This window comes from Eptatretus burgeri, chromosome 24 (assembly GCF_056783735.1).
Source record: "Eptatretus burgeri isolate ZD-2024b chromosome 24, Ebu_testis_v1, whole genome shotgun sequence".
NCBI lineage: Eukaryota > Metazoa > Chordata > Myxini > Myxiniformes > Myxinidae > Eptatretus > Eptatretus burgeri.
Genome location: NC_140984.1, coordinates 1186404 through 1204098, shown reverse-complemented (window position 1 = coordinate 1204098; position 17695 = coordinate 1186404). Strand labels below are relative to the sequence as shown.

The 17695-nt window shown below is 45.7% G+C and overlaps 1 protein-coding gene across 4 annotated transcripts; it reads left to right on the top strand.

Moving 5' to 3' along the window:
- Positions 1-3421: 3421 nt before the first annotated feature.
- Positions 3422-16737, top strand: LOC147007861 (cytoplasmic polyadenylation element-binding protein 1-A-like). 4 transcript variants are annotated; one of them, XM_085866370.1, is made up of 11 exons: positions 3422-3639; positions 4977-5109; positions 7395-7819; positions 8357-8651; positions 8832-8945; positions 9394-9483; positions 11011-11153; positions 11656-11854; positions 12329-12423; positions 14898-14981; positions 15500-16734. In XM_085866370.1, exons 1-11 carry the CDS (start codon positions 3565-3567, stop codon positions 15605-15607), a joined length of 1761 nt encoding a protein of 586 aa, XP_085722496.1. In that variant the 5' UTR covers positions 3422-3564; the 3' UTR covers positions 15608-16734. The 4 variants fall into 4 exon arrangements, with proteins under 4 accessions (XP_085722496.1, XP_085722497.1, XP_085722499.1 ...); XM_085866371.1 differs by having other exon boundaries at positions 3426-3676; positions 15500-16735; XM_085866373.1 differs by having other exon boundaries at positions 3469-3711; positions 15500-16737.
- The last annotated feature ends 958 nt before the right edge of the window (positions 16738-17695 follow it).

The following is a 17695-nucleotide window of genomic DNA, read 5'->3' as shown; positions in this document are numbered from 1 at the left end:
TCAGGACATAACATAACAAAAGGGACAGCAGAAAGAGAAGGTGATGCCAACAGTAGGGCAAAGGGATAAATAGATGGAGATGGGCAAACAAGGGATGAGGGGATGGAGAAGATGGATGCAGGAGCAAATTCTCAGGAAGGAAAAACTGGATATTTATGGGAGGGTAGTTTGTCATATCAGGTGTGGGAGCATACGCCGGAGCAGCGCGACGCTGCGTCCACTTTCCGTCGGTACTCCAGGGGCCTCCGTCTGGCCATCCCCCATGCAGATGCCAGGCCCATCCCCATCTCCTCGAGATGCCGATCAACCTGCTGCAAACACGAGGCACGTGGTCGGCCCATTGGCCTCCTCCACTCACGAGGGTCCCTCGCTGAGAGAATCTGGTGAGCAGGATCAGCGTCAGGAAAACGAGTCACGTGCCCATACAGCCGCAGCTGATGCTCACGGACCATGCAGGTAACAAATCTCATCTGAGTCTCTCAGCAACCGCTCGTTGGACACAAAGTCTGACCAGCTGCAGCCAAGGATTCTCTGAAGAGACCTGGCACTGAAGGAGTTAAGTCTCCGTCTCAGATCCTTGCTCAGAGTCCAAGTCTCACATCCGTAGAGCAAGACTGGAAGGACCAAGGACTTAAAGACTCAGACTTTCGTCCTTCTGCAGAGGTTCCGAGGGCGCCACTCCCCACCACACACACACCAGGACCACCACACGTTCGGACGATGTCGCTCGCCATCTCGGATCGTTGTTTCCTCACAGACATGTTTGGAAAACCGACAAACTTTTGAATCTTGGAGCCACAACTCGTGTAAACCTGAACAATGGACGTGAGGGACGTGGTGGGAAATTCCAGTCACGTGACGGTCGTAGTTAAACAGGGGGAATCGAACATCCGACGGGAATCTTCTTCACATTAAAATAATTCACAGCAAAAGAGATGCGAAGAGCTGAAGAACTGATGACGGATAAAAATGTGTTAAAAAAAACGAACAAATACGAATCGAGTCTTCTTCCGACATTCGCTTTTAGATTTCCTGACACGTCGAACATGTTTAACACACGTCGTTGAAACTGTGATTTTAAATGAATTATCGCCACGGGTTGTCATCATCACCTTGGCGCCGATTTGGTATGTGAACCTGTATGTGAACAATCTCCCTCATTCTGCAGATCTCCGCGAGTCCACGTATGAGGGAAAAACATCTGAGGTAAATTTTAAAAAAACATGAGGTAAATTTTTAAAAACATCTGAGGTAAATTAAAAAAAACATCTGAGGAAAATTTTTAAAAAACCTAAATTAAAAAAACATCTGAGGTAAATTTTAAAAAACGTCTGAGGTGAATTTTAAAAAACATCTGAGGTAAATTAAAAAAAAAACATCTGAGGTAAATTTTTAAAAACATGAGGAAAATTTTAAAAAACGTCTGAGGTAAATAAAAAAAAAATCTGAGGTAAATTTTAAAAAACGTCTGAAGTAAATTAAAAAAAAACAGGAAAATAAAAAAAACATCTGAGGTAAATTTTAAAAAACGTCTGAGGCGAATTTTAAAAAAACGTCTGAGGTAAATTTTGAAAAACATCTGAGGTAAATTTAAAAAAAGTAAATTTTTTTGAAATCAGGTAAATTAAAAAAAAACATCTGAGGTAAATAAAAAAACCATCTGAGGTAAATTTTTTAAAACATCTGAGGTAAATTAAAAAAAAAACATCTGAGGTACATTTTAAAAAACGCCTGAGGTAAATTTAAAAAAACGTCTGAGGTAAATTTTAAAAAAACAGGTAAATAAAAAACATCTGAGGTAAATTTTAAAAAACATCTGAGGTAAATTTAAAAAAACATGAGGAAAATTAAAAAAAAAACATCTGAGGTAAATTTTAAAAAACGTGAGGTAAATTTGAAAAAAACGTCAGGAAAATTTTAAAAAACGTCTGAGGTAAATTTTGAAAAACATCTGAGGTAAATTTTAAAAAACGTCTGAGGTAAATTTTTTTAAACGTCTGAGGTAAATTTTAAAAAGTGTGGTATGACGTGTCACATCAGCCATACTGAGGGAAACCTCATCATCAGTAAGTGTGTTTTGAACGGAGAGGAGCAACTGTTCATCACATGCAGAGTGGACGAGCTCAACGTTACGATGCTCTCCAGGAGTAAAGGTGCGCTGAGCAGACCGCCAGCATCGTCTCCGATCGTACTTTTCAAGAGGAGAAGCATCCCCAGCGTCCACTGGCCCTGACACGCAAGTTCGGACACGGTCATCCTGAGTCTTGAGCTTTATCTCAGGAAATTGTCACCCGTCCTGTGGGGAAAAACACGCTGGAGAGGTCCTGTCGTGTCGTTAAGACGGAAGCTGCAGGTTGAGAACAAACATCCCTCTGCTTTTGGGATGGTTTTTGTCCCTTTAGGCAGGACAGAGTCAATGGCAGTGGAAGTGCGACCAGGCCCTCGCACACAGGGGGCATCCAGGGGAATCGGACCGTTCGCGCTTACCCCGGAGTCGTTCGATCACGCTCTTGTGAACAATGGGCTTCCGACACATCGCCATGGTAACACACCAATTTATATTCAGGTTCACTCAGACCAACTGAGTGATCAGTAAGTTGTTTGATGCCAGTTTCACCTGAAGACGAGCGCACTTTACCACAGGAAACAAGTTCATCAACCATATCAGGATTGTTTGTCAGTCTCTTGCTTGAGGTTGCGCCCTCATTGCGGATGACACACACAAACACACACACGGTTCTTTTCAGACATGACCGCTCGATGGTCCTAATCGTGGTCGGAGCAGCTCAACTTCGCACCTGAAAGCACACACAACAGAAACACATGAACATTGTTCACAATATTGCTCAAAGTGACCTTATCTCATCACAGATCAGTCTGATCACAAAATTAACTTCACCATTCGTTTTCTCGTGCCCTGAAACCCCGAGAAAGAGATACGACATGACTATGTTTATGGCTTCCCCACGAGGGGGGGTCGAGGGATCGGAAAATTTGAACCCCATCATTTTCCAGTAGCTGGACTTCAAATCAACCCAAGACAGCAAAAAAAACAAATCAATTTTAGCACAAAAATCCTCCGGGAGCTGTTTCAGTGACTCTTCATGACCACAGCACGAGGTGAATAAGAAAAACTAGTTCCCAGAGATAAACACGCGCGCGGTCTTTTCACCCCCCACGTCCGCCTTCAAGAAATAATCCCTCACAAAAAGGGGGATTGGGGAGAAATAATCGCACGTTATTCTCGAATATCGCACTCTACGTGTACAATAACACTTAATTTAATCGTAATCGGACGAAAAAGAAAATCACAATGATGATGGTTGCATAATTAGCACAAAAAAAAAGAATGAACGAAAGGATTTGAACGAGAGAGTGGGCGTGGCTTGACCTCGCCCGGTGGGGGTTCCGGGAGGGAGTGAGCGGACGCGTGACGTCACTTCCTCTTCTGGGCAGTCGTGAGCAACGTTCCCAGAAACGGCGGTGGCTCGTCGAGGAAGACTCCACTCGATTGGTCGGCACACGACGAGCTTCCCTGTGAGCACAGACCGGCGGCGTGACGTCATGTCCGCTCAGCAAAGCGACGACTCGTTCATCCGTTTATATTGGGATGAGCTCAGCAGCGGCCTGCTCGAGGAGGTGCGTGCTCCTCCTAACACCTCGTTATTCAGACGAAGTGAGGGAATTCTGCGTACCTCGTACAGTATGGAGGTGGAATCATCTCGAGTCGCCTTTAAAATGGTTTGAATGCATTTCCCACCCGTTCGCCGGTGGTCCGCAGGTGTGTTCGTTCGACGAGAAGGTCACGTGTCCAGGTGTTGCCTTCACACGAAGCTCTTTTATTGACACCAAGTGCTGTAAACCCTCTGGAGGTAACCACTTAACCGTGTGGTTAACCTTCGCTTGGCACTTTACTGGACGCTTGTTGAAGTGGTTGAACACAATGGTTTGACCGCGACACCTTACCTGCATTGTCACGTGGTTATAAATGGGACCAAGCTGGCTGGTAGGATGGCCGAGGGGCGGGGGTGCTCATCTCCAGCCTGGGTTTCAATCCCGCCACAGGTAGAGACTCTCACCTGGTGTTCCGCTGGCAGGCCGAGGCATCGGTGTGTGTGCCGTCCTCAGGGTGGACGTTGAGCCGGGCGTCCCGTCCGTCGCATTGCTTGGTGGATGGTAAAGACCCCACGGTGTCCTTCGCGGACGAGAGGCGAGCTTTCAAACAAATCCCAAATTCCTGCTCAAACCAATAGGGGGCACTGCATCAGCGGCACAGCTCAGCCGTTCCACAAATGACGCTGTGCGTAGCCATGATACCCCATTAACCCACTACCACCACCATGATATAGCCATGATACCCACCACCTTTTGTACCGTTTCGTCCTGATCCGTTCTATGTCCTAACTCCTCCATGAGCCTCGACTTTGTTTCCAAAAAAAAAAAAATCGTGCTTGAGGCCGAAATGGAGATTTGAGCTCAAATTGTGGTGGAGATGGACCCGTTGATCATGGATGAGTGTTAGTAGGTCATAAAGAAATCCGGATTGTGTTCTGAACATCAAGAACCATGGGGTTAAGATACAAACACCAAACAGGTACTTCGTGATGATCCTCTCAGGTGAGCTTCGTGATGATCCTCTCAGGTGAGCTTCGTAATTTGGTTTGGCTTCCAATCGTCTGTCTCCATGGACCCGGAGAGTGGGGAGCTGGTCCCTCCTACCCTCTCCACCATCCTCCTCCAATGGCATGTGATCAGTTAAATATTTATATATATATATATATATATATATATATATATATATATTTATATATATATATATATATATATATATATATATATATATATATATATATACATATATATTTTCATGTATGTGTATGTAAACATAAACTTTTCTTTTTCAAAATACCAGTTACATACCTGTGCAGTGTACACCTCCTCGTGCACCTGAAGAGTCAGGAAAACGTTTCTTTCAGGAATATAAATGTGACGAAGATGAGGAATTCTCCAACAAGGAGTACGGGTACATCAACGACCCGCCCGCTCCCGGATCACTGGGAGGCGGCAGCTCCTCGCACGCCTTGTCACGTGACTCGGCTACCTTGAGCGGTGAGACCCGTCAGTCCACGATTGGTCGTGTCGACGTTGCTTTCAATGTTGTTATCCTGCGCACGCGAAGCGAAATGCGGGATGAAGCAATGCATTCAAATCTGTCTGTCTGTCTGTCTGGTGTCCGAATTCGTCCCGATCTGACCCGCGAGCGCAGAGAGGAGTGAGATAATTTATTTACACCGTCTGCCTGCCCGGCAGTTACACAAAATTTAAAATCATGTGCAGGACGCTGGCGTATAAGACACTGGATCAACGGCGGTAAACTTCCTGAATTAATTAATTTAAAATCTTTATTTAATTTAAATTTATTTATGTACTTCAACACCGTGGAACACAAATCGCCTTTTTATCTCTTTCAAAACAATTCTGTTAAGCAGTACTTGGACGTGTTAGATAAGGCGGCGGTTAAGACAATGAATCAATGGAGGTAAACTTCCGGAATTTTTTGATACAACCTTTAAAATCTTTATTTCATTTAAATTTATTTATGTACTTCAACACCTCTTCTTCTTCTTTCGGCCCGTTAGGAGTCGCCACAGCGGATCATCCGTATGATCCGCATTGTGATTTGGCACATGTTTTACGCCGGATGCCCTTCCTGACGCAACCCTGGTCGCCTCTTACGACACAGGGATATGGTACACCTATTTTAACCGGGGCATACACCGGCCCAGTACAACTGGTACTCATTTCGCCGACCTCGGAAGGATGACAGGCTGAGTGAGCCCCCTGGTGTATTAATTCAGTGGCTCAACGGGGTTTGAACTCAGGACCTTTTGGATCCCAAGCCGCTGCCCTAACCACTGCGCCAACACCAGGCTTCCTATGTACTTCAACACCGTGGAACACAAATCGCCTTTTTAGCACTTTCAAAACAATTCTGTGAAGCAGTACTTGGACATGTTAGATAAGGCGGCGGGTAAGACAATGAATCAATGGAGGTAAACTTCCGGAATTTTTTGATACAACCTTTAAAATCTTTATTTCATTTAAATTTATTTATGTACTTCAACACCGTGGAACACAAATCACCTTTTTAGCATTTTCAAAACAATTCTGTGAAGCAGTACTTGGACGTGTTAGATAAGGCGGCGGGTAAGACAATGAATCAATGGAGGTAAACTTCCGGAATTTTTTGATACAACCTTTAAAATCTTTATTTCATTTAAATTTATTTATGTACTTCAACACCGTGGAACACAAATCGCCTTTTTAGCACATTCAAAACAATTCTGTGAAGCAGTACTTGGACATGTTAGATAAGGCGGCAGGTAAGACAATGAATCAATGGAGGTAAACTTCCGGAATTTTTTGATACAACCTTTAAAATCTTTATTTCATTTAAATTTATTTATGTACTTCAACACCGTGGAACACAAATCGCCTTTTTAGCACTTTCAAAACAATTCTGTGAAGCAGTACTTGGACATGTTAGATAAGGCGGCGGGTAAGACAATGAATCAATGGAGGTAAACTTCCGGAATTTTTTGATACAACCTTTAAAATCTTTATTTCATTTAAATTTATTTATGTACTTCAACACCGTGGAACACAAATCGCCTTTTTAGCATTTTCTAAACAATTCTGTTCAGCAGTACTTGGACGTGTTAGATAAGGCGGTGGATAAGACAATGAATCAATGGCGGTAAACTTCCGGAATTTTTTAATACCACCTTTAAAATCTTTATTTTATTTCAGTTCAATTATATACTTGAACACGACGCTGTACATACAGGGTGTTCTATGAATCTTCTAGTTCGTTTCTTCGAACAGCGAACGTGGACGAACGTTATGTTTTCACCCCTGTCCGTCTGTCTGTCTGTCCGTCTGTCTGTGAACATGATATCTCAAATGGTTGGACACGGATTTGGATAAATTTTGAGGACAGGTTGGGTGCGTGGCAAGGACGAATTGATTTGATTTCGGTGAACATCCAAATCCGGATCCGATAATTATTTAATTTTCAAGTTATTCTTCGCCATTGTGTGATCCGGCTAAAACGTCATGAAGCACGACATCTCAAAAACTTATGGACGGATTCGGCCGAAAATCGGTGGATGAGTTGGTACAGTAACATGTTTCATGTCCGCATGTAGATCCAGTCTATCAGTGGTCACAAAACGGAACCTGTTCAACCTGGCGGAGGGGTGTGCTCTACCTTGCCCTCCAGTTTCAATGTTTTTTTTTTTTAATTTATTCTCTTTGTTTTTTTGGAGGGGTTACGAGTGATCGAAACATTTTTTAAATTGTATCACAACCTTGCAATGTCATTTCCTTTGCAGCCCTATCCGGCCTGCATCCTGTTCAAGCGATGCAGGGTCCACCGTCATGGCACCAACCCCTCCTCCCACGTACAAGCACACCACCGGAAGCCTCCACAGAACATCTTACATCGGATTTTGGTGTGACATCTTCAGCAGTTGAAAAAATTTGGGCATGTCACTCAAGCGGTTCTGCAGGGACTATTTCTGACTGGACGGAGCATTTTGGCAGCTTGTTCGGAGGTCTAGGTGCCAGCACGGAGTTGGGTCCAATGTTCGGTGGAGGTCAACACGGAATATCAGCTGAGATGGAAGAGCTGGGAACGGAATTAGCAAGGATGTGTGAAATGGAGGGTTGTACTTGTGCAGACTCGGGCTCCACGATCCCTGCTGACTCGGACATGAGTGACTTCAGCTCCGGCTCCAAGGCCTTCGGAGACTCAAATGTAAGTTTGAACTTTTCCAAATCTGTCCACCAGCCGGTTTGCTTTGAGTCCTGTTGTTGTATGTTTTTAAACTTTTTATTTTTGGGATATCCTGTCGAGGCTCGTGGAAGAGGTATCCTCAAATGTTGATTACTACCTCTTTGTAATTTGTTCGGACTTTCCAGTCCAGCTCAGGTTACGTGCTGCAGACAGGTTTCCATCCTCGTTTTCTGTCCTCTTCTTTGTCCTCCTCCTCCACCCCAAAAATGTTCTTTAAATCTTACAGATGTCTTTTGTGTTAATCCTTGGACCCCACTTCCCTTACCTCTTTGCACATTGTTGTTCATCATTCTTGTTCCACATATTCTGGATCCTCCCTTAACTCCATCTTTGCACTCTGCTCACCTTCCTCCCTCGAATTGCTCTGAACCCCAACAGCTGTGTTATTTTTATAATCTGGTCTCTGTGCTATACCGAGTGCCGTTCTAGTTGTAGTTATGTTAACATTAATTGGATGTATTTCCTTGTATATGACTGTATTTTTCGCACTCCCTGCAGCCCGGCCTCCATGTCCCGGATACATACTCTCCGGCACGCTTCTCTCCACTTACTGCCTCGAGTCGTAACCCTTGCCCGAGCCAGACGCAAGTCGCTCGTACGAAGCAAGCAAGACAGAGAGACACATCGCCTGGATTTGAACGAGGAAGTTGGCTCGGAAGAAGTGCAAGGCACCCTCTGGAGAGAGTAAGGTATCCTCGGGGTCCATTCTGTAAACCACAAGCACCACCATCAACACCGCAAGCAGAGTCCAGCAGCATTGGTAATCAGCCACAACCCCATCAAGCTCCAGTTGGTACGCATCTTTTTGGACCACCTGTCTGTTCTAATCCCTGGGGAAGTGCTTGGACTTTTTGTTCGTTGTGGTTCGAATTGAGAATGGGATGTGGAATTGTAATCGTGATTGATGAAAGTGTTTCAACGTCGTGGAGAGAGAGTGTTTGTGTGGATGTGAACTTTTACCACCTCCAAACAGTCAGAGATGAATCGATGTGGACGTGGTGGGGCGAGCTTCCACGATATATCTACAACAACCCTGTCTTCTCCACAAAAGTCTTCCTCTGCGGAATTGCCGACAGCGTCACTGAGGGTAATGGCTTTTCCTGCTGTTCTTCCTTCTCCCTCGCCTTCCCCATTTATTCGAACGAGGATCTGTAGTGACGGTGTCGGTGTTAACATCAGCACCGAATAATGTTAAGTTTATGATCCAATGTTTGTGGCTTACCTGTAGCTTTGATGTTCATGGAGAATCTGTTTTTCCACGAAGCTGTTTATCTCAGTGTTAAACATGTCCCTTGTGAGCAGAATCCTCACTCGACCAGTCTCACTCTTGCGTCCCCAGGTCATCACATTTTTAAATCCCCATGACACAACACAAATAGTTATTGTTGTAATACATACACATTCATTGTTATAAGCACAACAGGTTTGACACGTGACTTGAAGGTTTGCTCAACAACTCCATGTACAGTAGCTCAACCTGTAAGTGTCCTTTTAATCTGATAACTTTTTTTGTGTTTTTTGTTTTGTTTGTTTAGCCAACCTGTTGGATGCATTTCACGCTTTTGGCATCGTATCGGTGGAGTGGCCGGTAAAGAGGAGCAGGCACACATGGAGCAACATGAAAGGTATGGTAACTGGAGAAAACCACTGCAACGTCACGTGCACACTTTTCACTTTGGGGATTATTTTTTATTTTTTCACTCAACTGGGTCGAAGGTTCATGGGGGAGCTGGAACGATAAGTCACACAAAACACACGCACACGCCGCTGGAATTAAGAAAATTAAATTAATGCAGTTCCAAGATCTCAAAAATGAAAGCCGAAGAACGTGGAAAGAATTGGAGGCTCCTGCAGGAGCGAGAACAGAGAACCGACCAGGACAGAACAGAACGAAAAGAACAGGAGAAAGACGGGGTGGGGGAACGTACCAACAGCAGGGGTAAGGGACAAAATGGAGGGAGACTTCGAGAAACAAGAAAAGTGGGGAAGAATGAGGGCTCTGGGAGGACACATTGGGTGAACAAGATGGATACATCAGCAAACTCTCAATGCCAGAAATGGAAGGAAAGACTTAAACCCAGGAAGAGGTGAACTTGGGGAGGGTTAATGAGGGGAGAGAAGATCATGGTTGTGGATGCGGGACGATGGGTACAGAAACAAACTCAGGAAGGAAAGAGGTTGTCTTGGTTGTGCTGTGGCTGGGGGAAAAGGTGGGGGCATTAGTGGCGGCATAAAAGATCATGGTTTCCGGTGGGGGATGATCTCAGGTGGTGGTGAACTGCTGTCTTGGAGATCTGGAAGGAAGAATGAGATTGAAGAGAATGTGGAAGATGCTTCCACAGGCGGGAGAAAAGAGGAACGAATGAGTGAAGCTGAGCGATGAGTATGGATTTTTTGAGTTTCACCAGAATGGGGTCACTGGAAAACCGCGTGTGCCCTGCAGAAACCTGGGGTGGGGGGTGGCAGCACAGAAATTGCAGACGGTGTATGACCAGAAAGGAGACGGTGGAAGATCGAGACCACCGACCTGTCTACGATGGTGAAGTGATAGACCCATAGACTCAGCTTCATTGCCGTACATTCCAATGATCTTGAAGGCTGAGCAAGGTGTGAGGCACGGGAGCCAGCTCGGATGGGAGACCAGTACTCCATCAAACTGTGGATCAAGGTCTTGTCGCTCGATAGGCGTCCAGGTGTGCCGAGGAAGGACTTTGTACGACGGAGGATGCCCAGTTGGCGGCTGGCTTTGGAGTCCAACTTTGAAATGTGGTTTGTCCAAGAAAGATCATGGCTGACGGTGAGACGCAGGAGTTTCAGTGACTGAACCTCCCCAAGAGAACCTTTATGAACATTTTCCCATTGTTCTTTGAACTCGGTGGAAAGGTGTGTTGGTTTTTTTTATTTCAAATTTTAAACTTTTATTCCTGCTTTCACCCAAATCATTTTATTTGGAAGACTCATCATCTGACACCGGTTGTGCGTAATAAACGAGGCTATCAAGGTGTCTTTTCAGTTATTACCTCATTGGAAATGAATCAAGTTAATAACTTTGTGTATCACGGCGATGGTCACGTGGTGTGCGTCACTGTGTTGTGCTGGTGTTGGTTGTGGAGAAAGTGATGTGTAACAATGTTGTTGCATGCTGTGTGTAGGACATGCGTATTTGCTGTTCAAGTCGGAATCAGGTGTCGAAGCATTGCTCCGAGCTTGCAGATGTTCTGCTGACAATGATTGTGGTACATTGTTCATATATAAGCTGACCATGGAGTCTGAAGATGATGTGTGTTCCAGAGAGGTACATTTTACATTTCATCATAACAAGTAAAAAACACATAAAGTGTCACAGCCCCCGTTGTTTCCGTAATTTTGCTGGACGGAGTTAAAGGGCAAGCCCATACTCATGTACACCTAAAATGTCTGCCATTCCACCAGTTGGCCATCTTTGATGAGATCGCAAAATAAAGTGAGGCACACATGTACGTCATCATGTGCTGTGCTTGTGTCAAGTTTGAACAGAATCGGACCATGCTTGTCTGGGAAATGGTTGGGGACACATTTAAGTAACAAAATGGCCGCCGGTCGGCCATCTTAGATCTGATGTCGAAAAAAAAAAAGATGGTGTGCTTATGTAAGCCATCATTCGTTATAGGTGTGCCAAGTTTGAACAACATCGGTAAATGCACGTCCAAGAAATGGTGAAAAACAATCAATCGACCATTTGATGGAGTGATGGTTTGGGTTCTTCTCCACATCCTCCTCGTCCTCTTCACTCTTGTCTCGCCTTCATGTTTGCACAGGTGAAGGTGATCCCCTGGATCGTGGCAGACACGAGCATTGGTTTGTATCCTTGGGATCGCGGGGATCCTGGACTGAACGTGTTTGTGGGGAAACTGCACGGCTTGATAACAGCATGGGGACTCGCCAGTGTGCTCAACACCATCTTCGGGGGAGTCGTTTACGTGCGCATCCACGTCGACAAACATCGATACCCAATCGGTGCGTGCACACCTGAGCTGTTTTACCTGCACGCAGCTGGAGTGGAACGAATAATGGGTGCTGGGAGCAAACCCTCGGGTTAACCAGGTCCACTCTTAGTTTATTCCAGGGAAACTTAGTTCGAGCCTTGAGATTTCTCCACTGGAAGATGATACTCCATCACGACTGCAGGTGATGGATAGGTGGAGTTCAAATCCCGGGAAAGGAAGCAGTTTTGCACAATCTGGATTCGAAGTTTCTGGAAACCAACGTAGTCTAAAATAAAATAAAAAAATAAAAAAAAACGATCGTCACCTCATATTTTGGTCCGATGAAATTGTCAGGTCAGGCCAGATGAGATCTGTGACTTGCTGCAGGTATCACGACCAATCAAAATTTCCGCTCACAGGCCACGCCCACGTCCTTGTTTCTCTCGACTGCACCTGGTAATGTGTTCTATGAATCTCTCTCGTTGTTGGTGTTGTTGTGTTGCAGGGGCAGCTTCTGTGGTATTTGGAAACCGCATGAGTTACATGAAGGCGGTTGTGTCTGAATTTGTGGTAATAAGAACTCGAAGGTTCTACAGAAAGGTTTGTTTGTTAAAAATTTCCATTGAGCTGAAAGCAAATGTTGATTGGATTTGATTATTATTTGTTGTTGTTGTTGTTGTTGTTGTTACCTCTGCAACCGAAGGTGTGCGGAGGTGATGTTTTCACCGCTTTCTGTTTGTCTGTCTGTCTGTGAACAGGAAATCTCAAAAAGTTGTGGACGGATTAGGACGAAACAAATTTTTAAAGTGATTCTTCTCCATTTAAAGAAAGGGCCAACAACCATATATGGGGATGATATTTCAAAAAGTTGTGGACGAGTTATGACAAAATGAGGTGGAAGAGTTATTCAGGTGGACAAGAACAAGGCGATTCGATTTTTGTTAATGTCCAGATTCAGATCCAACCCATCAGTGGGATGGAAATCCAAGGTCGAGGCTCGTGGAAAAGCAATGACACAGAACAAATCAGGACACAACGTAACAAAGGGAACAGCAGGAGAAAAGGGGAAACGCCGACAGCAGGGTGGAGGGAAATGGAGAGAGATGGATAAAAATGGATGCGGGTAACGATGAGGGGTAAGGGAGAATGCAAAGGGAGGGGAGGGGGTGGTTTAACGTGTGTAGAAAAGATCATGATTTTGGAAGGAGGTGGTTGAGATGGTGGTGAACAGCTGGAGCGATGGAAGATGACCGATGATAAATGACAAGGTAAAAAGGGCACAGAGAGGAAGTGCAAGAGCAGCAGAGCAGGATTTTTTTTCAACACGTGAGCTGATGCCATCCGGTCCAGTTGCAGAGTCGAGGGTTGCCAGAATCTTCTCCACCTTTTCAGGTGCAATACACACAGAGTTCAGAACCGGTTGGGTGTGACTAAGAAGGGTTGGTACAGAGAAATCGAGCGGTTATCGACATAAGATTTTGAAGCAAACTCAGAATTGAGACATTCAGCCTTCTTACGAGCGGAGTCGGCTGTGGTGCCATTTGAAGAAAGGGAAGGGATGGAAGGTGAACATGCACCAGAGACAGGCTTAACAAGGCACCACCAGGTTTTGGAGGAGGGAGAAAAGTTTGAAAGTTCATTATTGAGGATGAACAGATGTTGTTTTCTGGCTCTCGAGGAAGAGAATGCAAGTTTGTTTAAAGGGTTCAGAGGACCAAGAGTGGGAGGATGGGTAAGATAGTTGGAGACGAGATGGGATGAGTCCTCGCAGAACAGAGAGCAGGTTTGTGTGGAGGCATTCCCGGGTGAGTTAATGTTAGCCGCGGTGGATATAGGAGACCAGTTTGCTTGAGTGAACTACCAGATTCGCCGGCGTATGGGCTGTTCTCTGAGAATGGCCAGAGAGATGTTGACCTTTACAAGCATATGATCAGATGAGCCAATTGGGGTCGAGGACGACCAAGATACATTTGCGGGCAAGTTAGTCATCACCGAGTCCAGAAGGAAGGATTTGCCATTGGGAGAAATCCAGGTGGGAAACTTCACAGATTGTGTCAGTCCCATGGAGTCACAGAAGCCCTTTGTTGACGTGCCACGGCAGCTGAGAGAGGTACCAACACCCAGCCAATTAGCACGGTGACAATTTCGGTCAACACATATGAGGAAGATAGAGAGTTTGGATGAGTGATTAAATGTTGGTCCATGTCGTCTGAGAGAGATGGAGATGGAGTCATCACTGTTAGGAGGACGGTACAAAACAGACAAACATGAAGTGGGAGTGGAAACAAAGTCGCAGCCAGAGGTACTCCTGGGGTTTGGGAGGTGTAGGAGCAGTACGTGGAGAGTGAGAACTGGAGTTTTTGATGTGAAGCACAACTTGGCCGCCAAGATGGGTTCAAGTCCATCAAACTGGAGGAGACAATAGCCAGGGAGAGACACTAAGGAGTCAGGGACGTCCTGTTGGGAGGAAGGATTCAGTTAAACAGATGATGTCGGGTTTATCGGCAGCAGCCAGGATTGAGAGACCTGTCAGGTTGCAGCAGAGGCCTTGGTTGTTTGAGGTCCACACAGTTAGATACAAGGGAAGGGGACCTGCTGATAGGACGTAGGGATTTGGAAAGGAGCAAGGAGAGGGTGTGGAGTGGGGGAACCCAGGAGGGGTGGAGGTGAAGTTGGGAGGGGCAGGACAAGGTTGAAGTTGAGAGGGGCAGGACAAGGTTGGGGTTGAGAGGGGCAGGATGAGGTTGAAGTTGAGAGGGGCAGGATGAGGTTGAAGTTTAGAGGAAGCAGGATGAGGGAGCAGCAGATTGGGGGGGGGGGGGATGGAGGTGGTGTTCATTTTGTTCATTCAGTGCAGTAATTTTTTTAATTTATCAATAATTGATTTTTGAGGCACCACCTGGACCTTGCAAAGGATGATGGGAGTGAGATTTGCTGATTTTCTTTTTTATTGTTCAAACTGGATCGCATTATTGTGCTTGTGGTTTCAGCATGTTATTGCTGGTAGACACTCGTTTCCTTCAAACAATCTGCATTTCCAATTGTTTAATTTTTAAGCATCTTTGTGGTCACAGATCCAGATCGACCCGTTTCTGGAAAAGAGTTCATTGTGCCAGTCGTGCTTCCTGCGGCATGGAAGCGTGTTCTGTCGAGACATGGTAACGCTTGTTCGTTCTCCTTGCTTCACTCCCACCACCACCACCCCTCCTCACTTCCCTCCCACCACCACCACCCCTCCTCGCTTCCCTCCCACCACCACCACCCCTCCTCGCTTCCCTCCCACCACCACCACCCCTCCTTGCTTCACTCCCCCCCCACCACCGCCAACACCACCACAACCACCCCTAATTCTTTCACTCCCACCACCCCTCCTCACTTCCCTCCTCCCACCACCACCCTCCTCGCTTCCCTTCCACTACCACCACCACTACCCCCTTCTTGCTTCCCTCCCCCTACTACCACCACCACCCTCCTCACTTTCCTCCCACCACCACCACTCCTCACTTCCCTCCCACCACCACCCCTGCTCGTTTGTGTGAATTCTTGACGTGACGTCATAATATCCACGGGAAAGGTGTTGTTTTTTAATAATCTGATCATGCACCTGCCTCCCAGCACAACATACAATGTCTGTCTTGTTTCCACCGACCCTGATCACACACCTTCCGGCTTACAGGTATGCTTCAAGTACTTCTGCAAATTCTGCTGGGATGTACAACATGGTACTGAGAACAGGTGTCTCCATCGCCCAGTCATGCTCTTCCATAAAGAACGACACCTGTAGATCTCCATCACCCGGCCTCAGAGCCTCACCCTACGATTGCTAATGTCACCACTTCTTCTTGTTCAACCCCCGAATTCTTCCCCCTTTCCTTGCGCTCCCTCACATTTCCCCAAATTCCTGGTTGATGTATTTAAGAAGTCTCTGCATCTTGATTTTCCTGAAGAACGTTGTGAATGACGATCCAATGAAAGGTATTTTCATTGATTGTTTCCCATTTTTATTGTGATAATTGTTTCATTGATAATATTTGATAATTGAGTTGCCATTTCCCAATGAACGCGGCTCGTCCTCTTGCCCGTTCTGGTTGTGTTCCATCAGCGATCGGACCTCGCAGGGTCACGTGATGCTTTCAAACGATTGTCCGTTTCTAAAGTTTAAAAAAAAAGATCTTGTGGGATTGGGAAAAGGAATTGTTGTTCCCGCTCAGGATCCAGGAATGAAGCACGAGTGGAAGTGTCCATTTATCGATTTAATTGTTTTCCCTGTTGTTTTGATCGACAGCATTTTTGAATGTGGTTATTATTGTTGGAGGAGACAAAGGAGACGAGATTGGGATAAGAATGAGAGAGTGCTGTGAGTGATGAAGTGGGTGAGGAGGTGTTGTGAGATTACAGTTATTATAGTTGTAAAACAAGTGACTTGTTAATCACGTCTCACCAACATTAACTACAAGTTCGAACCAGTAATAATAGGATTTGTAACGAGGCCTTTATCCCACAATTCCCACTCATATGACTCCCATTGTCCCCATTTACCCCACACTCAAACCAGGCTTGATCATGACCTCGAACCCGGGTTTCACTCGAACTCCACAGCTCAAAGACCTTTCCTCTCCCCACAACCCCGGGTTTAAGCCCCAGTCGTGATTTTCGTCAAGGTATTATATTTTACACCCAAATTCGTTGGAGAAGGGTAGCTGTATGAGGGGAGTGTTTGTGAATGTGGAAGAGAGGGTAGCTGTATGAAGGGATGGGGGTGTTTGTGAATAATTGGTGGTCTTGAGGGTAGCTGTATGAGGGGAGTGTTTGTGAATGGTGGTAGTGATGGTAGCTGTATGAAGGGATGGTGGTGTTTGTGAATGAATGGGGGTAGTGAGGGTAGCTGTATGAAGGGATGGTGGTGTTTGTGAATGAATAGGGGTAGTGATGGTAGCTGTATGAAGGGATGGTGGTGTTTGTGAATGAATGGGGGTAGTGAGGGTAGCCGTATGAAGGGATGGGGGTGTTTGTGAATAATTGGTGGTCTTGAGGATAGCTGTATGAGGGGAGTGTTTGTGAATGGTGGTAGTGATGGTAGCTGTATGAAGGGATGGTGGTGTTTGTGAATGAATGGGGGTAGTGAGGGTAGCCGTATGAAGGGATGGGGGTGTTTGTGAATAATTGGTGGTCTTGAGGATAGCTGTATGAGGGGAGTGTTTGTGAATGGTGGTAGTGATGGTAGCTGTATGAAGGGATGGTGGTGCTTGTGAATGAATGGGGGTAGTGAGGGTAGCTGTATGAAGGGATGGGGGTGTTTGTGAATAATTGGTGGTCTTGAGGATAGCTGTATGAGGGGAGTGTTTGTTAATGGTGGTAGTGATGGTCGCTGTATGAAGGGATGGTGGTGCTTGTGAATGAATGGGGGTAGTGAGGGTAGCCGTATGAAGGGATGGGGGTGTTTGTGAATAATTGGTGGTCGTGAGGGTAGCTGTATGAGGGGAGTGTTTGTGAATGGTGGTAGTGATGATAGCTGTATGAAGGGATGGTGGTGTTTGTGACTGAGTGGGGGTAGTGAGGGTAGCTGTATGAAGGGATAGGGGTGTTTGTGAATGAATGCGGGTCGTGAGGGTAGCTGTATGAAGGGATAGGGGTGTTTGTGAATGAATGAGGGTCGTGAGGGTAGCTGTACAAAGGGATAGGGGTGTTTGTGAATGAATGGGGGTAGTGAGAGTAGCTGTATGAAGGGATAGGGGTGTTTGTGAATGAATGAGGGTCGTGAGGGTAGCTGTACAAAGGGATAGGGTGTTTGTGAATGAATGAGGGTCGTGAGGGTAGCTGTACAAAGGGATAGGGGTGTTTGTGAATGAATGCGGGTCGTGAGGGTAGTTGT

Bases quoted from the DNA above. Each gene is read 5' to 3' on its own strand.
- LOC147007861 (XM_085866373.1), top strand. From the start codon at position 3,565: ATGTCCGCTCAGCAAAGCGACGACTCGTTCATCCGTTTATATTGGGAT. The intron at 12,424-14,897 runs GTTTGTTTGTTA...TTGTGGTCACAG, and splicing joins CTCGAAGGTTCTACAGAAAG to ATCCAGATCGACCCGTTTCT. The intron at 14,982-15,499 runs GTAACGCTTGTT...TCCGGCTTACAG, and splicing joins GCGTGTTCTGTCGAGACATG to GTATGCTTCAAGTACTTCTG.